Source organism: Pseudopodoces humilis, chromosome 10, assembly GCF_049639895.1.
Source record: "Pseudopodoces humilis isolate 2021_Gansu_Grassland_sample_001 chromosome 10, ASM4963989v1, whole genome shotgun sequence".
Taxonomy (NCBI): Eukaryota; Metazoa; Chordata; class Aves; order Passeriformes; family Paridae; genus Pseudopodoces; species Pseudopodoces humilis.
Window position 1 is genome coordinate 24,392,668 of NC_142209.1, and position 25,838 is coordinate 24,418,505.

General features: G+C 37.7%; 1 protein-coding gene across 1 annotated transcript in view; it reads right to left on the reverse strand.

Annotated features, from left to right (window-relative positions):
• Window positions 1–25,838, reverse strand: part of SPATA6 (spermatogenesis associated 6) — a 41,903-nt gene that overhangs the window by 13,311 nt on the left and 2,754 nt on the right. Inside the window, exons 2-11 of the mRNA XM_088060236.1 lie at window positions 23,729–23,866; window positions 22,309–22,357; window positions 21,551–21,592; window positions 20,090–20,214; window positions 15,876–15,956; window positions 13,776–14,054; window positions 12,090–12,177; window positions 10,407–10,447; window positions 9,131–9,306; window positions 68–167 (exon numbers count right to left, since the gene is read on the reverse strand). Coding sequence (XP_087916362.1) covers window positions 68–167; window positions 9,131–9,306; window positions 10,407–10,447; window positions 12,090–12,177; window positions 13,776–14,054; window positions 15,876–15,956; window positions 20,090–20,214; window positions 21,551–21,592; window positions 22,309–22,357; window positions 23,729–23,866 — 1,119 coding nt within the window. The remainder of the gene's footprint in view (window positions 1–67; window positions 168–9,130; window positions 9,307–10,406; window positions 10,448–12,089; window positions 12,178–13,775; window positions 14,055–15,875; window positions 15,957–20,089; window positions 20,215–21,550; window positions 21,593–22,308; window positions 22,358–23,728; window positions 23,867–25,838) is intronic.

The following is a 25,838-nucleotide window of genomic DNA, read 5'->3' on the forward strand; positions in this document are numbered from 1 at the left end:
GACTGTAGGCACAGTTCACTTTTTCAGCCATTTTAGAGAAGAGAAATGATTTAGTTTGCAAACTTACAAATACTAGGCGCTGTCTAGCACTGTGTGTCCTTAAAATATTTTTCACTCTTTTATGGATCTCATCTCCATTTGCTGGTGAAGGCCAACCAGTGCTAAATCTGCAAGAGGAAGAGGAAAAATGAAGTGAAGAAATATTTTCTTGTTGAAGAACTCTTTGAGATTTCATTTTCCTTTTAATTATGAAGCATGCATTACTTCCTTCTATTTGGAACACACACCATGTTTTGATTTGATTCTTATTCTTCTCTGGGGTACAAGTAAAGAAACATTTCAAAGCAGTGCATAAACAGTATGTAGCCACAACACCAACAGAAGATGAAAACCAGAAAATGTTGATGATTTTGTAACTTGAGTAATATTTCTGTAACGTTTGTGTGGTCCCTACAGAATAAAAAAGCTATACTATTCCCAGTGATCAGGTTTCATTTGCCTTTCTTTAAAGGAAGTATTGCACACATGAAGTTCTTTTCACTGGAATAAATCAAAAGGAAGGTAACCCCAATGCATACAAATTGGAAAACATATGGAGTCAAAAACTTGCAATTGCAGTCTTTATTTCACAAGAAGAAATTCATTTTAAGTTTGTTTGGTTTTGATTTGGTTTTTTTTTTAATATTAAAAACTAAGTAGCTTGCTTGGTATGAGTAATTTAAAACAAACATCTACTTTTGGGTTTTACCTTATTATGTTTTGGATTATTTTTTTCCACTTTACTAAAATGCCCTCATCCTTCTCAGCAAGTTCATAAGATGGCAGAAATTTCATATCTATAGTTATCCCCAGTCTCTTAAGGGAGGCAACTAAGACTTTAAGAACAGAATCCTTTACATGGCAACATTAAAAAATGTATTTTTTTTCAAAAAGAGACATCAGTAGAAGGAAAGAATAATTTGAGTAAAGTTATGAAACGCTAACTTACATAAGCTCATCACACTGGAAAGAGCATCAAATGAAGATTCTGCATCTTCATTTCAATGTTGCCTAAGCTCTGAGAGCTTGACTTTGCACCAAGAAAATCACAACTCATGATGGGGTATCATGCTAATGAGAGCACGGGTCAGTGGGCGAGCTGTGAGCTGGCGAAGCAGGCACTGCAATCTGAGCTGCTGAACAGCAGCCAACAACAGCACGGAGCTGCCATTCCCTGCCCGGATCAGGAGCACCTGCAACACCGACATGCTTTGGTGGCTTCCCAGAATTGATGCAGTGGAGAAACAGCGTGTCTCTGAGCCCTGAGATTCCAGTTTGCTCTGTATAGGGACTGGGAGTGCCAGCTCTCCTGCCCCCCTCTCTCTGAGTTATCACATTCTCTGCATTATCCAGTCTATCACTCTCAAATCCCCAGTCTGACTGCGCCTGGCTCAGTTCACCTTCACCAAACCTCCACAAATTTCAATAAAGCTCAAGAACTGCTCAGCTCCTTTCAAAAAGAACAAACCAAGTACACAGAGACAGCTTCAGTACAAAACAGGCAGCTTAGAAATGTAAAAATTAATGGGAACAGGATGCTGAAAATGGGACGTGCCAGATTATCTTGAAGGTTGCAGGCAGGGCATAGTGTTCTTTGCAATCTTTTGGATCATTCCTTTTATTACCAGGGACAAAGATTGAAATATAACTAGAAAGTGACCAGTTCCTTGCTTTTGAGTAATCTTCTTCTATTTTCTTCTATCTAAACAACTTATTTGGACTCATTATTGTTGCTTGTATGTCCAAAATATCTCTTGTTGTTCTAAACAGCAGCAGTATTTTCAGCTTATATATGAGCTTCTTTAAATCAATTCATCTACTTGCGAATGCTTCTATTTTTCTTCAGGAAAGGGTGCCAAGAAATGACAAAATATTGGAGGTATATAACAAATAATCCATATGATTTCTAAAGATTTCATTGTTGTTTATCCTCGCATCACTACAAGCAGGAATTTTCACCAAGCTGTCTACAGCATTCATATTACCTTCCTGAGAATTCTGCAATGAATTCCAAACCCAAGAGCATGTATGGCAAATCCATACTGTACAATTCTTTTGCATACTAGAATCCAGCAATCTGTTGCACTGAAAGATTTCACATACCTTCTTCTAAAAGAATGTAAAATGGTTTGAGAATTTTGTTAGGGTAGAAAAGCACTGCCTTTAAAGAAACAGAAGTCTGAGTCCCTTAAGCAGAAAGGAATGTTCACTTTCCTAATGCAGTCAAACCCCATTTGATGTACTTCATTACAATGCTTGTGCTCTACCACCTGTTTTGAAAAAAAAAACCACTTTTTTTTTAAAAGAAGACAGGTAAGGGAAAGGGTCTGCAGTGATACTATCATCTTACGGCTTCCCATTAGAATTTACAACATTTACTGATATTAAAGGACCGCTGAAATGCATGTTTAAAAATCTGCATCCTAGATGCACTAAGAGTGAGTCATTTCCCATTTGACAAATAAAAGATAGAGCCATGAAGTCATGGCATTTTCCCTTATTTATACAGCAGCTGCTGTTCTTCCAACATTCAGGTTGCTTGCTCTGAGAAACTGGAATACATTGCCTTTGGGAAATAAATTTTATGAAATTCGTATGTAAGATTTCGGGTCATTGTTATTAATCGTAAATTTACGAATATCCTTTGAGATAAATGTATTTACTTTTGGGGAAAAAAAAAAGAAAACCCAGCCTGCTATTGTATTCAGTTAGAAAATACATGGCTATGTCTGCATGAAGAAGATTTAAGTACTTAATTTGAGAACTATTAAATTCTTTCTCCAGGTGATTTTATGGATCAATCCACTAGTGTGCGCTGTGGTATAACAAATGTTGGACCCTCACACAGACCCCAAACTTCATTTACCAAAAAAAAAAAACAAATTAAAAAGAACCCCAAAAAACCTTAAGTGTGATTAAAAATGGTATCATCTTCTTTTTAATTAGCTTTTCTAGTATTTTTGTCTAATTTTAGCAACAACTATAGGGTCTAATCCACGTTTAAAGAATAATGTTAATATTTACCAAACAAAGTACAAACTAAAATAAAATCATGCCTGAAACACAACAACCATAATCTGAAGTGAAACCTTTTTATATTCCAACTCTCTTATTGGAAATACTTTATCAAATGGGCTTTACTGCACAGCTTCTTGGAGTATAAATAAAGGGATTCTATTTGCCCAAAGTCACCAATAACAACTCTTTAAAATGAACAGCTACTTATTTATGTGATTAAAGTGTCACTATCATATTGCAGTGTTCAAAGGAAAGTCATTTCATTTCAATGACTGTTTGTCCTGATAAACGAAATAAACTTCTACAGCTGTATTCTTTGTCATACTTTCAATTTTCCCTGGGACTTGCAAACATTCTGCAGTTACATCAGTTTAAATTGTTTATTGATTCCAATAGATTGTATAAACACTTTGGAAATATAGCTCAGTGACCTAGAAAAAGCCAGATCAATCAGAGAACTTTTCAAGATTAATTTCAAAGATGTTGTGTTGAGTCCGATCAAGGAAACAGAACCATTTTCCCTTGTAATGTGACTAAAAGGCATTTATTTTCTTTTATGAGATAAGGATTTTTTAAGGTCATACTGACAACATCTACCTTGATGGAAAAAAAAAAAAAAGAAGCCAAACAGATAGTGTAGATTTTGTGCTAAAGATGATTTTCATGTACAATTTTATCCATTAGGATGAAATACTCCATTAGAAATGCAAACAGGATACATCCACCCATGTACTCTACTCAAACAGCAGCCTGCAAACTTGAGAGCTGTAATAAATAGGAATTTTTAAATGTCAGACAATCCAATCATCCACTTGCACGTAGCAAAAACATTAATATCACATTTCAGCAGGAGATATTAATACATTTCACATCAGCAGAATTAATGCTAGAGCCTTGTGCAGAGTACTTGCAGTGGCTCTTGTGACCCCTTCCCCCAGCAGAGCACCTCCCTGCCTTGGGAACAATTCCGTGCATGCGGCCTCCACAGAATTCATCAGCTTCAAAGACACAAAGTCCTCACGCTGAGCAAAACCCCATACAAGGACAAACTATCAGAGGGCAGAAATCAATGGAGTCCTGTAGTACCAGATTCACCACTGTAATTGGGGGGAAGAGAGAGTAAGAACACTTATAGCTGAGTATAACCTGAAAAAAACACAATCTGCAAGAACTTGCACAAAAAACCCCACCTCACATATTTTATATCTGTGCAGGTATTTATTCAGCATTCATAGTAGGGAAGGACATGGCTTTACTCTCATTTTAGAGGACCTGAGGTGGTAATTCAGCAGGATGAACCTGGTTTTCAGCACATACTGGTCTGTGAGGAGGCACAATAGAAAAGCTGGGCTACACTTCAGGGTTTTCCAGGTCTATTTAGTCAAGGACACAATTTTGGTTTGCTTTTTCTTAAAGCGACCGATGGCTATGATGCAGCCCAGAAGTGTTTTAGAGCCTCTGTTTATACATAGAAGCCTGAATTGTAATGAAGTTATACCAACACAAACCCCCCACATTCTCACAATGTTGGAAGTGGAGGAGTGTGGTTGCTTTCACAGTAGCAGGATATTACTATGAAGCAGGAACAACCACACACACACAGGGCCTTAAATCAGAGCACAGAAGCCTAAATATTTGGAAGCAGAAGCTGACAGCTCAGCTGTGTACCAATTTTCTCTCCCTCTAAACCAAGACAGGAAAAAAAAGGTAAAATTTCTCATGCTTTCTATGTAGCTTCTCTTACTTTCGAAAGCCCTGTTTATAGCTGGGCCTTGAAGCACTTGTGACACGTTCAGTGCTGAGTTCTTAAATCAGTAAATGCTTTTTTCCTCTTCCTTTTCATATCCAGCCCTTAAAACTGTGGCAATATACATCATGTAGAAAGAAAGTTAATGGCAGACAGCTTCCGAAATTTCAATGAAAGTCAATACTCCAGCTAAGCAGTTGCTCCCAAAAGGTTGAAGTCTTTCTGGTACTAAATCATTAGTATGTCACAAATTGGCTGCACCTCCTTATGCTCTTTGCAAGATTTTCCATTACCTTCTATCTTCTCTGAATTTATTAATTTATACACAAAATGGCTCTGACAGCAATCAGTTTCAAATTTACTTACTGCTGCAGCAAAATCAACCAATGCAGATGACAAATAGTACAGATGTTGGTCAAAAATATGAAAGAAGGTTTAGGTATTGCTCACTTTTGCAGAATGCAGTATGAAATAACTGACTTTCAAGTGCTGATTCCAGAAGTTAATATTTAAAGGATACAAAAGAAGTAAACTTTCCCAAGAGGTGAGATTGGTAAACCCAAAACATTCCTACAGAAGTAAATTCCAAAAATCAGAAGTAATGACTTTTAAATGGCTAGAAACAGACAGGAAGCCAAGGTGCAGGCTCTCCTGAGATTTCATGATCTGATTTCTTTTTCCTAAGAAACCTGCAATATTTTTCAGTGTTCTACTTTGCAGCAGAAGTTCTCAAAAGCTCTCTTAAAGCATACCCTCTCACAGAAGCAAGCCCTGTCTCAGGATGCATGCCAGTCTCTAAAATACCAGGTGAACCACCTGTTTCTGCTTTTTGCTGCGCAATAAAAATAACCCCCAAGATCCTGGCATGATTGTTTTCAAGATCACTGAAGCCAAAAATTCTGGTAACTGGTGTTTTCAAGGACTTCACATAGGATCCAGTATTTCATTAATATCTATTTGTATCTTTCATTATATCTATCACTGCCAATATCTAACTTCATGCTGTTATTTCCCTAGGAGTAGGAAAATGAGAATAAGAAAAGATGGTAGTAAAACAATAGAGGAGTATTACAGAAGGGCATCAGATCCAGACACTTAACCTCTGTCTCACTTCAAAGAGAACTCAGGTTTTTGTTAAATTTTATAGCAGGTAAGATCACATACCAGCAGCATAACCAGGAGAACATGAAAAAAGCTATCGAACTGCACTTCAATCTGGAAACAAAAGCAGAAGCAAGCTATTTCCAGAGTAGGAAAAAGGCTCCTTTGATCCCAAATGCACGAGAAGTAGCTTTGCCTCTCACATAACAGAAGCAGTCAAATACTCCCATGATTGTTGTAGTCTCTTGAGGAAAGGATTTTTCTTGTGCCAGCACACAGCTCTGTTCAAAGGACTTCTTGACCTTATGGAATCCATCTCACTATTTCTCCTTTTCTTTCTGACAGGTAGTTTGCTGCAGGTTTCAGTGCTGCAAGGAAGGCTTAGCTTGTAAGTCCCCAAGAAAAACCCCATCTTCTAGGAGTGCATGAGGATGTCTGTGCACCATGAAAGCAAGGACTTGACTCCAATTTTGCTTTCCTGAAGCAGCACTGAAAAGGCAGAGTATGAATACTCTTTCCACATCAGGCCACTGATCTCTGCACAACCAAGCAAACAACTGCCTTGGCACACTGTGGGGCACAGGGTGTGGCAAACTCGGGGGTCTGGGAGTGCCACTGGTCTGCACAGGAGCTGCAGCCAAACCTACAGAATCACGGAATGGTGAGGGCAGGAAGGGACCTCTGGAGGGTTGTACGGCCACATCACTCTGCTGAGTGTCAGCTTCCAACATCAGCAAATGCCTCCATAAAGAAAAATGTAAAAAGAAAGTATGAAAAATCAATATTCAAAACTTGGCTGTCCTGTTCAATAGTAAATCTGTTTACAGTTCTGCTTCGGACTGAAATCACAGAGGAAAGGGGAAGAGGATTGATTTGTGGTGTCTCTAGCATGCTCAAAGAAAGGGACTGAAAACTGCCAGGGAGGATACAAAAGGGCTCAGAGGACCTTGCACAAGACCCCAATTTCTGTCTCACTGAAAAGTATTGCAGTGGTTTAACAACCACACAGCAGGGCTCTGGGAGGTACTCCCAAGAAGGCAGACAGTCACTTCATACTACTTTTTAAAAACGAAAGGGAAAAGAGGGAACTAAAGGTCGAGGTGGGGAGTCAAATTTCATATTGACTGTGGATTGACTAGCATTAAAAACAGTAGCCTGGATATGCTAAGCAATTTGTCTTTGTAATTCAAAATAAAATTGAGGAAATAAACAACAAATACTGTGAGGTAAGACTCCATATTCTTTCAATTACACTAACACTGCTTTTCTTTCAGTGCACTGATTTCCTCTGTATTTGTATGATCTGAACAGCAGCGTTTGCATGCATTTCCAAACATTGACCTCTAAACCATGTTTGTCATTCCAAGTATAACTCTCAGTACACAATCAGCTAAAACCATTGTTATCTCAGCAGCATGAAACAGAGATCAATTTTTTTTAGACTATGCCCTTTATTTCTCATTTTGATTTTTTTTTCTGATGACAGAAGTAAATGGTTACATATTTTACATAAAGAGATGTTACAGCTCTGAAGAGCTGAGAACATTTCCTTTAATAAGAAGAAAAAACATAATTTCACAAGATCAGAAATCTCTTCTGGAGAGAGGCTCATAAAGAAAAAAGCAAGAACATTCAGACAAGTTCAAGATTAACTGGCAGACGACTGAATTACTATGCATGTAACATCAGCTCACAACATACAAGACTTTCCTGCTATCAATAGAAGGCACCCCATCAGCTCTAAATAAAATGTCTATATAATTTAGCCCAAATCCCTCCAAAAGGAGTCCAGCTGAAAAAAGGATAAAAAAGTTACCATGACAATATCTCCTCCCCAGATATGGGTAACTAATGCACAAACATTGTCAGAGAAGAGTGGGGAGGCAGACAAGACAACAAAGAAACCTCCTTCAAACCCCAGATACATCCTAATCGCTGTGTAACACTTCTCAAGATACACTATTACACAGAACAACTAACAAACAAGTTTTCAAGCAGAGGAAGATGTTAAAACACCAACTTGATCTTTGTGAGTATTAAAAATTCAGTCCCCACCTGCCATCTGTCATTTTTCTTTTTAAAGAAAAAACTGAGACTGTTTTTCTGTTTTGGAAACAAGCATTAGACTGTGTGTAGGCTGTAAAATGCAACCTGCAAGCATTGACTTACTTGGTACTAATGGTAACAGTGTGAACTGGTCACCAAAGCACATCTTCAGCATTTAGGACAGGTCATCCGTTTAATCCTTAGTTTCTCCCAATTATTTTACCTATTTGCTTACTCAGGACTAGCTTTGCATACAGTTTTTCTGTTCCCAGAAAGCCAACCAGTAACTTGTTACTTGAATGTACAAGAGAAGCACCAAGTACATGTTCTACTCAGCGGGAAGCAGGAAATACTCTCCTTGAAGAACTGGAGGGCTTAAGCATGAAATCATTTGCTGCTTTTTTGACATTTCTTCCATTCCACCCTCATAAGACACCGAAGCTGGGAAACTGGCCCAAAATATTACCTTGGGGACTGAAATCCACTGAATTAAAGGATATTTGAAACTGTCCCCAACCCAGTCCCACTGGGGTCAGTGGACATAGCTAAGAAAAATAATTGAAATATAGCAATTAATTTACACAGAATAGTGGCAGAGGTCCACACTTCAACTCAAAAAATCAAAACCAAAATCTTAGGATGTCAACAAAGTGAAAAGATTTGAAAATAACACACTGAGTAGATTAAGGCTAGCCCAAGCATGTTATGCACTCCAATCACACATGTGAGTACAGCACAGCCCCAAGTGTGTGCTCAAAAACACCTGTGAGAAGTCAGATGGCAAAAACGTTTCCAAGTACCTACTGTAAAGTTTACTTGCCATTTTTACAAATCTGTATTTACATTCCTGAGATTCCAATCACATCTGAAACAGTGATGATTCATTTAAGTGATGATTTATTCATTCTCTGTTCCAGATGGACATTGGCAGCCTAAAATCTGGGGTGTCACCATTCCAGAGATTTTCACTGCCATGTTACTAGGACTGTAATCATCAAGCAGAGAGGTGATGGCAAACACAGCAAAAGTCAAACAACAACACAGCTGTTGCAGGAAGATTTTTCAGTCTTTTTTTCAGCCCTCACACTTCCAAACATGCAAACTACAGTCATGCAGGCACTGCTATCACTGTCTCATGTTCCTAATTCCAGAGTGTCACAAACAAAACCAGGGCATTACCTTTCCCTCAGAGAAGATCGGTTCAGCACAGAACTTGGAGAAGGCTCCTGACCTGCTGGAGGTGCTGAATGCTCCAAAGAAGCAGCAGAATGGGACTCCCTGTTGGATGGATCTGGGCTCACATCCTCCTTGCAAAGAGCAGAACTGTCCAAGCCTTTTCCACTGGTAGATTTTGCCTGAAAAATACCCCACCAAACTAAAATTTATTACAAATATCAAGATGTACAATTTTCATGCTTTTATTTCTCAACCTGAAAGGTTAAACACTGTATATTCATTCAGGAATATCTATCTGCTGGGGAAAGAACAAGAACCCGAATTTCATACAAAAATCCATGGCCTAAAGTAAACCAACAAGTCTCAGAGGAATTTGTTGGTAACTAACACACCATCTTATGTGAAACTACTGCAACAGCCCTTTTATCAACTTTTCTGAGTGTACAACCTAAAGGCTTACCCTCCCCAGGAATCTTATGGATTCAGAATAGTGCCTGAGAGTCTAAACAACCCGTGGAACAATCCAGAGGCAGCACAATGTATTAGACTCATATGGTAAACAGAACTACAGTCCTCGGTAATAAAAGTTCAGACTCTGAGAAATGTGTGCTTAACATATATATCAAACTTTACCCTCATAATTCTCTTTCTTTCCTCCTCCCTATTATCATCAGTTTTCCCAGCCATTAGGAAATCTAGGATGGTACACATAACTAAATGCCTAAACCCACTATTTTTGCAGTACTTCAGGAACACAGGCAAAAACAACTAAGTGAGGACATAAAGAATAAGACCTCCCAGACCCAAACCATCCCTGAAATTAATCTTTAGATTAATTTAATACAGAAAGAAGCTAAAATCTGAAAAAGAAAGGATGTGAAATAACACAACAGTGATTTCCTAGTAGTGCCAGTGCTACCTTTGCACACAGTTCCAGAATTAAGAATGCTCATAGAATAACTGGAAAGGCAAATGCTAATGACCTTTAAAGGCTCCTCTATGGCCTTGCTGCAAGCCTTAATGCCAAGGAAAAGCAAATTCTGTATGTGCAGGCATAAGCATCTTTGAAGAGTGCTAAGTTTCCTTCTACTGTTTGTAAATAATCTGTCAGCAGACCTTAAACAGCCTAGATCAGATTTAAAATATCCTTTTTCTTGCTTTTAATACTACAGTAGATAAAGTTTCAAAAATACCTACGCAAGACAATCCAAGAAAAGATTGGGAAGCTTGGAGCTTCCCAAAAAACAGTGTGTAAGCAAAAACACTTCAGAGTACTCACTTCAGTTTTCCTGGGTCTGTAGCTGTTGAGAGGGGAAGGATCTGGAGAAAGAAAAATGGTCCATGACAGAAGAAATCAAAAAGATATTTGCATTTCCTAAATTCTATGAAATCTTTTACAAAGCATCCTATCTGTCCTCACAAACAAAACTAAAACAATTTATTATTTTGCCTCCTCCTTGTATTTCAGGAAATCACCTTCTTTAGCTGAAAACCGTACCTTCCCATTGAATGGAATACAGTGTTTGTAATAATGAATCAGTGTAGGTACCATCTTCTGCACAGACAGAAGTAGCACATTTTGTTACACTATTTTTGCTTAAATCAGTATCAAAATAAGCTCTACCATTCCCAAAAATTCTCATGTACATTCCTCTACCTTACTAATCATCTCTGAAAAAATTTCCATGTGAGCATCTCTCCCTCCTCCTATCACCTCTGCATTCCTTCCTTCACCACTGACTCACAAACATTTGAATGAATACAAAGCCCAGGGAAACCCATGGAGAAACTCTCAAGCCCATACTGGGTTAGGATTTTTCACCAGTGTCAATATGCACCTCATCCCCAAGGAGCTGACATTAAATCTGCTTTCTTCATCTGGTATACCAGTTTGTACTGAACAGTCCTGTGACCCACGAAAAGCAAAAAGGGACTAAACTGTACTGTCTGCATTAAGATTTCTAATCCTAGGGATCTGTTCTTTTCAGAAGTTACAGTTAAGCCTCATGGCACAGGCAGGTGACCAAAGAACCCTCTGGATATTAATAGTGAGGTAGATCTTGGTCTCCTAAATACTGGCCAGAAACCACCAGCTCATTTTGTAAGTGTGCAATGGTATCAGATGATCTGGTCTGTTCCATTATCCAGCTATCACAGACTGGCCAATTTGTTCCCAAAGGGGATGTGAAACCTTTAAAATCCAGCACCCAAAGCAACGACAAAGAACAAATGTAAAATAGCACGTTCGTAATGATTTGCTGTATAACAAATTATAATTAGTGAGGAAATGAAATAAAAATGAGGCAAAGCACACATAAACAAATACTGATGAGATTCATTAAAACCCTCATATTGTAAGACGTGCAATAAAATCAAGTTTTAGGGTGCTTTCTTAAATTTCTGGTCCCACACTTTTTATTAAACTCTCACTTACTGATACCAAAGGATGCTAAAGCAGATATTGCAGCATATCCTGGATGCTCATTAATAATGGTAAGTCACTCATTCACTGCTCACAAATACTGCTGAAATAAGCATTATTAATTTTTTAATTTTTAATTTTTGAAGGAACAGAGCCCCTGAACTTTAACATAATCCATACTCCAAGTCTGATCAACACACCCACAAACCATGGTGCAGATTTTCTCCACCATTCAAGTCAACAAAAAAGTAGAGTGAAACAGAGCACTCGTCTGAGCTTTGGAATTCTCCCCTATTTTCCTATCATGTAGAACTATGTTCCAAGCTTTATGAGGTAAAGAACTGTTCAAGGGCACCCTCTGAAGCAGTAATTTATTAAGCATTCTTCCTTTTCCTAGGAAGAACTAACAGCTTTTTCTCCATCACACACTGACATTTTCATAATGAATAAAAAACCAAAGTAATAATAAAAAACCCCAAATAAAACTACTTCCTGCAGAAATCAAAGGCATTAATGAGATATGTAGTAGAAAATACTTACCATGGGGTGCCTTGGGCCAGGCTTCTGCTGTGCTTTCTCGCAGGGAACACCAGGGATGAAGTTTAATGCCAGGACTTGGTTGTCCAACCTGAAGCAAAAATACTGTTAAAATGCTCAGTATCAGATGTATCAATTCCTTTTTTTTTTTTCTGGTATTGTTCATAAGACCACAACTAGTACTTTCTAAAATATTTTACTTTATTTAAATATGATTTTAGACTATTTTCATAGCACTTGGCTTGTGTGCATTATTAGCATTACTGTGCATAAACAGAAATGGTGCTAGAAAGTTCTAGAAAACTCTGAATGTCCTATTGTTCAAAGAAAGGAAAAATACAGATAGTTTCTCCTTCATCTGTAATGTCTGCAGTCTTTTTAAACAATTCCTGATATCTCATATTTATTCTAAACAGCTCAGAGCTCACCAAGAGAGATCTGAATCTCTTCCTAATTAAAAAGTTACATTTAATATAATCCAATTTTGATCTTCGTGTAACACAAAATCTCCAGGCCAAAAGAGTTCTCAGCAGTAAAGATTCCCTAAAAGAACTCTCAATCTAGAAAGGCCATGACAGCTAGGACATGCTGAATGAAGAGACAAGCTTTCTCCTTTTTTTGTACAAACATAACCAAGCATTGAAAATCAATAATCAGTGTCAATGATACTATAATTAAACTATGAACTTCACCTATAGATCAAAAACCAGAAGAATTGAATAAAAGGAGTTAAAAGAAAAATATTTGAGAGAAACAGTAGATTGATGAATAATTAATGACTTATTCAGGCTCTTTTGAATTTCTAAAAGGTAGCTATATGTAGAATAAAGCTTGGGAAAGAATTCTAAACTTTGACTATATATTATTAATTAATTAGTACTGATACTAGGTAAAAAGGTAGAAGCAAACTATTCAACCACTAGATTATCTAACTGGTTGTGGTATGTGCCCAGAACTATAGAGAAATCATAATGTCACAGCACAGAAGATGAACAATCCCATTTCTGCCCCTACAAATTTGAAGTGATTTTCTAAAAACAGAGTATTGTTCCAATACGAAGAAAAATTAAGAGGGGGGAAAAAAATGAGTATATTATCCTCCAGGTGTCTGGGAAACGTAGCTCTTTGATTTTAAGAGTTACACACAATTTCTTTAAATAAGTACCTAATTTCAGGACAATTTTTCATGTATGGCAGAATGTTCTTATGTTATGAACTCTAAGTCAAAGTGTTTGAGATGTAGCTCTGAGCAAAGGAAGTGTTCCAAAGATCACAGGATGCCAACATAAAAAAAAGTTGAAAGAGAGGAAGTGTAAGTGCTCATAATGTGACTAGACACTCTTTCTTTAAAGTCTTATTCAGGATTTTTTAATACTAATATCAATTACTTCCAAGCTGAATTTATACACCTATTATCCTGTCTAGTGTGCTGGAAGAAAAGAAATGGGGCCTCAGAGAATTTAACCAAGATATTCATGAAAGAATTTGATCTTTGTCTGTTACTAAAGCGGATAAAAGAAATTTTATTTTAGTTAATTTTACATTTAAATCATTCTGTGACAGACTCTTAAGGAGAGGAAAAATTATTCATCTAAACTAAGAGCTGAATGAATTTTTGGAGCGCTATTTAGTGAAAGAACAATATTTGAACTGAGCTTAAGCTGGAAGCACCTTGGAGCGAATACAAACCCGTCTGATGACAAAGGGAGGTTTGTCAGTGTCTCTCCTGAACTCGTGAGGCCCCAGGTTCAGGTGGGCCAGTCTCTGCCTGGCCTCCTCCGAGAGCTCGCACATGCGGCGCTTGGTGTACGGGGAGGGGGAGTGCGACTTGGAGGCGATGGTGGGCTGCTCGTAGCTCCTCACTGCCGAGCTCTGCCTGCCCTTCTCAGCCAAAGGAGAGCTTTTCTTTGGTAGCTTTGTCTGCATTTTTCCATTTAGGGCTGAATGATGCACCCAGTTCATATCAGCCTGAAGTGAAGAAGAGAAATTATCTGATTTGACAGCGTGTAGGATAAAGATCGCTGAACATAATGCAAACAAGGAACTAATAATTTTACCAGAAAGAGATGTCATGGCAGCTGAAGTTCCCCTCACAGAACTATAAGCAAACAGCAATGTAAAAAACAATGTGTTTACCATTTTCTCTGGAACCAAAAGGTTAAACACCTAGTACTACATGTTAGATGTTAAGTGTCTGATACCTCATTAGCTTTCTCACAGTTAGAGGAGATTGTAAAAATTAAATTGAATTTTGTCACGAGTTCCTTTAACACAAAGTTTATCTGAATTAGCCATACACAGATTTGAGGCATATTTTCATCTATTTAAGCTTTTATTATAAAATTCTTACCCTTTGAATAAAAGGCATAAATTAAAATAGGAGCCCATTTAGTAGTTTAAATTATATGCATTTAGAGTTGCCTAAAGCTCCAAAAGAAGTGCAACTACATTCTCTAAAATTTACATTTTCTTGAATGATGGTGAATTTACTAGCTCTTTACACTGTAAAGTTTAGTTGAAAAAAATAATACTCTTCCTGTTAGAATTTTTTTTTCAAGCTGGAGCTAGTTGACATTAGCCCTAAATCTGAATGTTACACATACTGCTTTGGTTCAGAGGAACCCAGAAATAAAAAGTCCAGCTTGCCTTCAAGCCTTTCCCTCCACACACAGCCACCAGCAAGGCTGTGTGCTTGTTTTGTATTGACAGAATGTGAATTTGGCAGCACAGAGACCACTCCTACCACTTCTCCGAATTCCCACTGGTCCAGCATGGACCTGGCCCACACAAAGCCAGACCTAATTCTGTAAGACTAATCTCAGCTTCATCAGAAGCAGGTGGTGCTGCTCCTGGCTTACACCACTTGTGAAACTGGACCTTCACTGCAACACAAGTAAATCTGAGCTGCCATTCATGGATACTTTCAGGAACAGCTTAAATTTTAAATCAAGTTGCCCTTATTCAAGGCACCTTCACTGAAGCCACTTTTCTGACAATGACAATTTTCACTGATTTTTAGTTCTTTTTCTGTCTCAATACATTTCATTTCCTAAATTTGGAAGAAACTTCTCATTGAAATCATTAGCAACGCCACCAAGTTAAAGTCACCTAAGTGACTTTGCACACAATCCTTCCTGACAACCATTCTCTTTCAGTGATGCTGCACCATTTTTCAATAGTACAGCAAAAAAGGGAGGATGTAAGAGTAACTTTACATGACAGCTTGTGCCAGAAATCCAAACCAAAATTCCAATCTGTGAGACCAGAGAAGAGTGATACTTCACCTTTAACTTTACTTGCTGCAAAAGCAGCATTTCCAGATTAATATAGGTGATAGCCTTTTTGACAAAAATCTGCATTTCCATTACTGCCAATGATACAGTTATGGAAAACAATTAAATTAATTGGTTCGGGTTTAATAATGTACCTTCTCTAACTTCACCTAGTTTTCACTGTCTTTAATTTTAAATGTCAGTAACAAATGGTGAGAAGGCATCTTCCCATGTACAAATACACCAGAGACTGACACTTCAGCTGATCACAGAACACAGCAGCTGATAATTGTTTCAGATTCAAGGAACTCTCAGCATCTACTGTCATGCACCAAACCCACTCTTTACTCATACTTGATTAAAAATTTAATCAAGTTGTCAAGCACCCATGATACCTGCTTTAACCACAACAAAAGAATGAGGAAAGTTTGAAGTGAGCAGCACATGCAAAAATTGGAAGCAAGGCTATCAGTATTAAATCTAGAAATTAAATTGTAAACAATTAAATTGTGCTAACCTGTATGTGACTCCTTCCTAAGCTTAACAGACTGTCTGAAATAAGGGAGTTTGTAGAAAATCTCAATTTTGGTGCAATTCCCTAGAAGAGAGACAATAATTGAACATCAAGCTCCAACTCAAGATAAAGGGTATCAAAGAGGTAAATGTCACCTAATGTAACAAACCATTCCTAATTTTCAGCCATTTCCTTTGTTAATTTCAGCCTTTAATAAAGATAATTAGAAAAGACAGAACAGCAATGGTAAATGTCAAGATGCTAACATTTGCATTTCTGACAATTCAATTACAGATGATTACTCTGCTTTCGTGCAACAATTAAGGTCTGACTTTTATTTTAATACATTTTTTTTGTCAAAAGCACTTTTAAAGATTTTTCATGCCATGCTATATGGCATCAATAAAAATTTCAGTCATGCTCTAGAAGTTTCATTAATGCTAACTCTGCAAACTTGTTTGAGAACAATCTCAGTTGTGCCAACTCTTTTGTAAAAACATTTTGTTTAATCAGTCAATCACACTGCAATTAACTATTTCTTTGTAACAGTATGACTAAGAACACCATTCTGTAATCTTTGTAGTCTGATTTCTGTGGATGCCTCCCTTGTTCCATCTGCTCACAATCCTCTCCTGCCCATGGGGCAGCCCTAGATTGTCCTGCTTAGAATCAGTAGGGTCCAGCTGGGCCTCCTGGTGAAGCACAGCACACACACAGCAATGGCCAGCATTTTCACATGATTAGCAGCTTCTGTTCTACTCACCTTTTACTGCAGCCATGGCTAGGAACATAGCACCTCAGACAACTATTGCCTTTCTATTCACGGAGCATCAGCTAATGCATTCCAAATTTACTGGGTGTAAAGGACAGGGCTTACAACACATAACCATTATTTCCCAAACAGCAGCATTAAAAAAGGCATAAAAGAACTAAATGCCACATATGCTATAACAAGTGGCAATCATCTATGTGTGTCCTATACAGCTCTGCAGAATCCAGGTGAGAATCAAGTGCCCCCAGAAATTTCTACCCTTTCTTCTTTGAACATGGACAGAATTTGCTGCCTGAGGCATCTCAATGCACAGGCATTTGTGCACATGAACACACAAAATCACTGAGACATGAAAGGGAGCTGGGTCTGTTTGCGACTCTGTCCCACATCCATAAGAATTAGCAGGAACTTCATGAGTGAAGTCTGTTGATGAACCAAACCATTCTCTACCACCTGCCTAAACACTGATTTCCCATTGTGGGACATGATCTGGCCCCAGGATAGATTATGGAAATCAAATGACAAAAATGCCAAGAAAGCTCAGTCACAGCAATTAACAGAGTCCAGGATTCAATCAAGTCAAGTTATCACATATAAAAGGGGTTTTAAGCCTGATCATCTTTAATCAACTTGTTTTTATTACTAATGAATTTTCAAGTACTATCAACAATTTAAAAAAGGACACATCAGAATTAGTAAGTCTACTATAAAACACAACAATAGAGCACCTACTGCTTTTACAGAGACTGGAAATAATTACAAAACTGTTAAGTGTTCATACCTAAACAATTACACAAACTATGGTTTCTTCAGAGAAATAGTCTGTGGAGAGGGAATATGAGATGGTATTTGAATGCACAAGCATGGATATGTCAAAAGCAACTCACAGGCCAAAGCCATCAGAGGATTTGCTCTGTTTTCTGCAGTTCCCAGATCAGGGATTGCTGTAGGATATTCAACACAGAATTATGTAAAGACCATCATATAGCCCCAAACACATCTGTAAATGAAAACCCAGCTGGAAAGTTTTTGGGATCCCTTCTGCTTCTGGCTTAGTGGTGTCTGCAGTCCTAAACAGTTCTGCACCAATCATTAAACAGAAGAGACATAATATCAATTTGATCACAAAAAAAGTATAAAGGTGGTTCATATTTAGAAGAATGCAAGTCTAATATGTGGTTTTGACTGTAAGGAACACAAGTACAACTCTAGCTTAAAAAAGCATATATGAATATAACAGAAGGCCTTATACTGGCCTGTTAATGGAAGATAACATAACTAAAAAGAAACTGTTTTAAGTAATGTGGCAAATACTGCATGAAGGTGGGGAACGGAGATAAGAACATCTGTAAGAAATCACTACCACAGTCCAGGCATAAACATATTCTAAAAGGCAAAGGCTGCAGAGAAATACAGAAGAGCCAGCAAGAGCCTCAGCTGGGCAACACTGGACCAGGAGAGATAACTCGAGGCATGTCTTGTATGCACACTGAGTTTGTAAACCTCGTAAGACATTTAGCCAGGGACATTATCAGCCAAGTGCCAGATTTCTGGAGGAGTTCTGATCCTCTCAACTTGGGATTCCTTCCAACTGGCAGATTAGCAGTGTTAATCAGACACTACTTGTCACTGCCTATCTGAACTCCACAACCGTAACCTTACTGTTGCTACCTTTATTTTTTTAATAAAAGACAAATTTATTTGGAATCAAAGTGCCACTGAAGCACAGCTGCCATTCAAAAATATTCAGCATCTCAGCTGGCTATAAATAACTTTTCATGTGGGAAGAACATATCTTCAGTAGCATAGGAATAACGGGAGGGTACTCACAACCTTGTTTAACACTTCCTTTTGCTTAGCATTCACATCCAGCACTTCGTGCTGACAGACTCAGCAAGAGACACTTGCCAGTAAAGCTCAGGGAACACTGGGAGATGGAGGCACTTGAGACTGCATCTCTACTGGAGGTAAAAATCCCTCCACAGTTATTCCATTTGACAAGTGAGGAGAGGAACAAGAAGTTCCTTTTGGGAGCCTCCCTCCAATGCCATCAATCACAGCTTCTGCATTATTCCTGAAAAAGGGGTCACTATGCCAAAATTCTCACTTAAACTGTACTTTCAAGCTATGGAAATGGAATGGAGCAACAAAGGTTTCTGCAGCCTGAGTTCCAGGGCAGAGATGGATTTTGTTTATGCTGCTCCCAAGGATATGGATGATTCATCAGCTACACATCCAAATTACTCTGACCAGATCTCCTCACAGCTTACAAATTATGGCACCTTCTCTTTATTAGAAAATATGTAACTTTTGTTTTAAAGAACTCAGTTTGACAAAACCCATCAAACTCCTTTAGCAGCTCTGCTTCTATGAAGACTCACTATATACTCTGTTCACAAAAAATCTGAAAGCATTTAGGTAATACCACCTCATTTGTTCCTACCTCCCTATTCTTCCTCAACAAAGGAATAAAGTACCTATTCTATAAGCAGTATGAAAGCAAAACAGTCCCACCCCATCTCTTGAGCCGCACCACGATGCATGGGATGAGCCATAGCAAAGAGATACTACAGCCAAAAAATAATGGTTGTTTTTGCAGGGACAGTTTAAGCTTCTGCAGAATCGGACATTTTGCAGCACAAAATCACAACCTTAATTCACTCAAATGTAACACAGCATTAGATACCAAATTAGCACTTCTAATTACAAGTGTCTGGGCAGTTTCCAGGTTGCCCTTTTAGGGGAAAGACTACACCAGCTAAAAGACACGAATGAACTTTAATCAGCATTTCCTTCCTCCCATGCACCTTTAGTCCAACCACAATGGACAGGGTAATTGAGTTATTTTCCAAATGTCCTGCCAATCCACCAGTAAAACTCCACAAAAACCTTATAACACATCATCACCATCCTCCTTAAAGTGCGTTCCTGGGTTATTCTGCTGACAATTAAGAGTCAACTGTCAAACTTCATGAAAGGGCAATGTGAAATTAATTCATTTTCATTTAATATGTACTTGAGCCCTTATCTCCAGAAAATTAGCATTAATTCACTGCACTCATTCTGTTAATTAGCTGTTGTTCCAAAATGCTAGGGAGAGGGACCAAGGAGGGTTGCATGGCTTCTGTTGAGAACCATGAAGTCAATATGCCATTTCCTGCATCCCTTCAGCCACCAGCTGCATCACAGATTAGACTGAATGGAGACATGTCATGGTGCCACACTGCAAACCAAGTGGAAACTAACTTTTCCACATTAAATAATTTCTTGAAGCATTTTGAAAAAAGATTATACTTTCCCTGAAGTTCAACTGTGGATTTGTACATTCAACACCTTAAAATGGCAAAATCTGTCAGAAGTAATCGCTTTTCATTTGAAGCAGTTCAAGGGGTTTCTTCAGTGAAGCAGACTGTATCATAAATACAATCCACAGACATTCACTCACTGTGAAAGACGGGGACCTCTTCATTAAAATCTCACGCACCAAACCACGGTGCCCATGGGTAAGCTTAGGGTCAGGGAACAGGAAATCTCTTGTATTTTCTTCGTATGTAGCTAGAACTTTTCCCACTAAAAAGAAAATACATATTTTAATTGGAAAATAGACAAAGCTGCACAGCACAGACACCACACAGAGAGCCATGTTGAAACCAGGATAAATTTTGCTCTTTAGAAATTAACAGCATGGCTCTAAAACTCCTATAGCACTAGGAAATAACCTCATCAAGTTAAATCAACAGCAAAAATGGGCAGAATCTACTATAAAACTATGCTTCAATGTTACTGGAAAAAAAATTAAAGACAATTGTGTTAACTGTTCTATACCAGGCACATGAAAGGTTTTCTTCAGGGAACTTTTCAGGACTTTTCTTCTTTCTTTCCCTTCCATGCCACAGAAAAAAACCAGTATTTTTTTAATGGTAGCCAATTCCTTATGAAAAACTACCATTTCATACTACAGAACAGTAATAGCAGTAAGAAAGCAAAATAATTACTTCAAGGTTTTCTCAGTACTCTAGCTTCCTATTTTTTAAAAAAAAAAAAAAAGCTTTTCTTTAGAGGTAAACCTTTCAGTGCATATTGAAAAAAAAGGTAACTTGTGCTGTTGCAGACATCTTGCTAGCTTATGCTGGGCTGTATCACACCTATGTCCCAGCCCTGAAAATAAATTCCTTATGCTAGATCCTTTACCTTCCCACAAAAAAAATCCCCATTCACTACATTTCTTCAAGTAAACAGTCTGATAAGTCACCTGAGAGAAGCAGTAGTTTCCTTGAAAGTACTAAAGACAAGTGACAGAGAGTGCTTTTAATACCACAGTTGCCAAATGAGTCCTCTTTAAAACTTGACTTTATTTCTAATAAAATGCAGATCTACATTATTCATGGGAACACTTGAATTTCATTAAAATAGATTTTTATAATCACACAAACCAATAACAGAAGTATGACAAATCGGTATTTATTATCTTCACACATCCCAAGAGACCTGTAATACTTATAGTGAGGATAAGAGTTTTCCCAATGGTCACCATTAAAATGGAAGGAAAAAAAGTGTCACTCTGAGAACAAGATTATGCACTCTGAAATTTCACAGACAGCATGTCTGCAAGTGAATTGTGATGCAGTTAATAATTATGCACTGGATGATTTCAGTTTATTTTCCATTTTTAAAATATTATCACTTTCCTAAGCCTGAGTATGGTACATTTAAATATTCAGTTATTATTCACTTTCAAGAATGAGATCCTCTTGATCTATTAACATTTTCTATTCAGAGGACTATTTGTTGAAGTGCTTTCTATGTTGTTTGTGTGTTGGAAAAAGTGATTGTGCTGTAATGGGCAATGTCCTCCTGGAAATTCACCTATTAAACTGCATAATTTATGAAAAGACTGATACAATACCTGGAGGAATGAGCTGTATTAGTTCAAGTACTGCTGTGTCAACTAGAAGGGAAAAAAGTTTTTCATGAGTTAAAAAAAACACTAAAATGAAAATTCCCATAGTCAAAACCCCAGAAAAATGGATCACTGATTTAAGCTTCACTGCACTATTTCCACCACACCAATAATAAGATAAAATTAAGTACAGCTTGCATAAATATCATAGATGAACACAATGGCATTAGCAGGGTACAAATGACAACACTAAATCTGACTTAGTAAATTCTATCTGCTGCCAAGTTTGTCCTCTTTTAAAGAAGATTACGCAAGCTTTTCCCCCTTTACAGATAACTCCCATGTGAGGGTGCATACTCCTGCAGTTTGAGGTTGGGTCAGTGTTTTCTTACCACAATTCATTATACACATGTAGCAAGACAGCTTTCTTAAAAAAGAAATTAATAATTTTACAAAAGTTGGAGGTTTATTCTTTTATAATTTGAAAATTAATCAAATAAACAACCACATAAATAAATCCACTGCCCAATAACCAGATGAACTTTCAATCACTTATGACTTTTTATCCTTTTCCTGTTCCAAAGAATGCAAAATACATTTATAGAAGCATTTTGTTAGATAATAGGGGTTACCCACTAGTTTTTCAGAGAACACGCTCCTGATAGAAAAACTATCACATACTTTAAACCTCCAAAACATCTTTAGAGCCCCTATATGTGTGGCATTAATGGATACAATATAGTATACAAAAAAACAGAACATACACTCCAGTAACTTCATAAGGTCTCCAGGATCAACTATATTAGCAAATGCCTGAAAAAGAAACAATAGTAGTAGTAGTAGTAATAATAACAATAATAATAATAATAATAATAATAATAGTAGTAGTACTGGCACAGTCAAAGTATTCAAATGGACCACTGGGGAAAGAGAAGGAAAAAAACCCCCTCAAAATCAATGCTCTTCCTTGCCAAGATGGTTTCCAAGAGTCCTATCCCCACTGGAAAAACAAATGATAATAAAATTATCATTTGGAACATGATCAAATTCATTGAAAGCCAGCAGTTCTTGTTATATACTTTCTCTCCACAGAGTTCCCTCTCTGTATGTAAATAACAGAAATAATTTATTGTGAAGAGTTGAAGATGTAAAGGTAAGCACTGTCTAAAAGAATTTCAAGAGAGAAACATAAATTGCTGAATGTAGTGCAGTTCTGACAGATCAATGTTCTCTAATTTATTAGTAACACTTTAAGCTTCATTTTCACAGAGGTGACTTTTCAGTCTCCTGTTCAGTTTTTTTTTAATGGAATCTTGTGTGAAGAGATAGCAGAGAATAGGGGAGGATGTTGCACTGGATGGAGGTCCTCTACACTACACTGAAAACAGCATTCAGTACATTACCCTTAAGAAGTTGGTGTTACGTTTGCCTTTAAAGAATGATGGTCTTTTCTACTCTTCTTAGGTAGTGAAATTATCACTGTTTGTTTCTTATCCATTTCACCAGAGCATCACTCTGAACAAGTATACTCAGCCTGGTTTTCAAAGTGCTGGGGAATGCTTAAAGGAAAAGAACTAGAAAGGGCAAAGTATTATTATTCACAGGTAGTGAAGAAGCCAGATCATATCTGTAAGATACTGGGTTTCATTATCCCTGAGGTGCTAATAATGAAGCTAGTAGGGACTCAGAATATGTGATAAACAACTATAAATTACAGGGCCAGAGTACCAATCAGGGAATTCTGGTGATAAACCATGAAAGAAATATCTCAAAGGGAGTAAGAAGTCACCAAAAAGGCTCGAGTTGCTATTTTATCTTTCTACTAAATTGAGTTGCCTCTCCTATATTGTACAGTCTCTGTTCTTCACCTTGCCATAATTTTTAGAACAAAAACATTCAGACCCTTTCAAGCCAGGAAAACAGACACTGAGGAAGGACAGTTCACAAAAGAATCAACTAACACCTAAAAAGTCTCATCATACATTAGAATCTTCAGTACACATAATTCTTGAGCCCCCATATGGATAATACAGGCACACCCCTCCTCTGTGCTAAGGAGAAGCAGGAGGTAAAATACTGCTCCGCTCTCAGTGCGGTTATTTGTGCTCATGGGTATTGCAGACAATTTTTGTGGAATTTGTGATGGGGTTTATTTGGGTTGTATCAGCCCTTGACATATCTTACCTTTTCAAATACTAGTCTCTCTTGAAAGAAGAGTGGGAACACTGCAGGGACACATTCAGTTTTGTTGTACTGCCCCAGTACAAAGACTCCGAGATAAAGCTCCTGTTTGTCTTTCAGCAGCACTCCAGGACAAGTTATCTGTAGAAGTAACACACTCATTAAACAAACTGAACTTTAGCTAGACAAGCAATGGCTGTTTTGAAGATAAAAAGAAACAGTCAGGGCTGAAATGGTTGATTTGTGAAAGTCAGGATATAACAGACTAGAGCAAAAAAATATATTCTCTAAAGCAATACCATTTGCACTGACTGGCCAGCAAAAAAAAAATCATCACCATTTTAAAACAATTGTGACCAAATTCTTCTTGCTTAAGTAAACAAACTCCATTGTCTTCAACCAAAACTGAAACCCAAGGACAGTTTAGTACAGTTAAAGGCATATTCTGACTGTGTAAGGCATAATCATCTTCTATATGAAGATTCATGTAGAATGAAGTCTACATGATCCCAACACACAAAACCCCACCCAAACTTCAGCCTAACTGAATGAAGGTGATAAATTTACATGCTTAGATATCCATATTCTTCAGCCATTAGCCACCAGAAAGAGCAAGTTTATTGGCAAATTTTCTGCAAATGAGAAAAAGCAAGTGTTGTTCCATTACTACCAGACACATTTCTTCCTTTCTCTGTGAAGTTTGGCCATCTTTAAACTCAAAGCAGGGAATGCTTCTTGCCAGGCTGCCACATATCTCTCAACTTTCTCTGCACAGTTCTTAAATTCTTTAAGTAAGAAGTCAGTCTGTTTTTAAAGCTCTGATTGCAAGAATGTACACAACTCATTACAAAACTATTTGCTAGTTTCTCCAAGCCACGTGGATTTATTTTATTTTATTTCCCTGACAGAGAATTGACACCTTTCTCTTAAGGTCTCATGCTCTTTTATGTCAGCATTAGAAATAAGAGGTTGTCTCTTCCAACATAAGGTTTCTGGAGAAAGTGTTCAGACTTTCAAATGCCAGGTAGAAAGACAAAGGAGGAAAGTGATGGCAATTAAAATAAGTGGTTTGGTTACAGTCTCCTACTCCCAAGTGAACATTTTACTTGAAAAATCTTAACTGGATTTAAAAGAAAACTACATAAACAGTAGGAAAACAGGTGCAAGAACTAAATGGAAACAGTGTGTGATAGATCACTACAGATAAAGTGTAAGGTAAAAAAGAGTTCTACTCATAAATACCTGAGAAGAAAAAAAAGGGTTTCCTCTCCATGTAAATGAGGGCTTCAAATCTACAAGACAAGTGCCAGAATAATGGATAACCCAATTGAAACAGTCTGTCGAGCATTAAACAGCTTGTATGACACTCATGCAGTTGCAAGTGTGAACAGGAGTGAGAGACAGATTTCATTCATACTAGGAAAGATCCCCCAAACTACCTAGTACATGTCATATCAGCTTTACTTCTCACTTTTGTCTTCGACATTTTTGTAGAATTTACAACCATTTTTAGCTGGAGTTTTGTGCCTTTCACCCTAGAGAAGGGAACCAATGTTTGCCGTCTATTGAGATGAAAAGAGATGTGAAGATGTTGGAATGGGCAAACCTGCCAACAACAGGTGCCTTTTTTTCTGGCTATCCTGTAAAAAGAGAACAAATTCTTACAAATGAGCATGTGGGCCAAGATAGCACATGTGGTAACTTGTGATTCTACTGCCCTGGAGATAAACTGCACAATTCATTACCTGGGCTGTAATCAGCCAAATCTATGTGGCCATGTAACTTTAAAGCAGTTCCAAAAATGAATGACACATGCAGATCTGCAGTTCATGACACCTACTCTGTAACATGCAGAGCTGCATAACCCTTGGGAGAGAAACTGAAGCACTCATCTGACTGCAGACTGCTCCAGCAGGATAAAGGACTATTTTAAAGACGCTAATAGTGTTATCTATGGATCAGCTAAGGAAGAGGGTATCAGTGATGCAATTAACTGACCTCACAAGCAACCCCAAGGACCATGAGGAATTTCTAGGAGAGTGTTATCCTGGACGTCTCTGATAAAAGTTCCCAGGGGTCTGGAAAATGTGCACCAACCCCACTGCCAGTACAT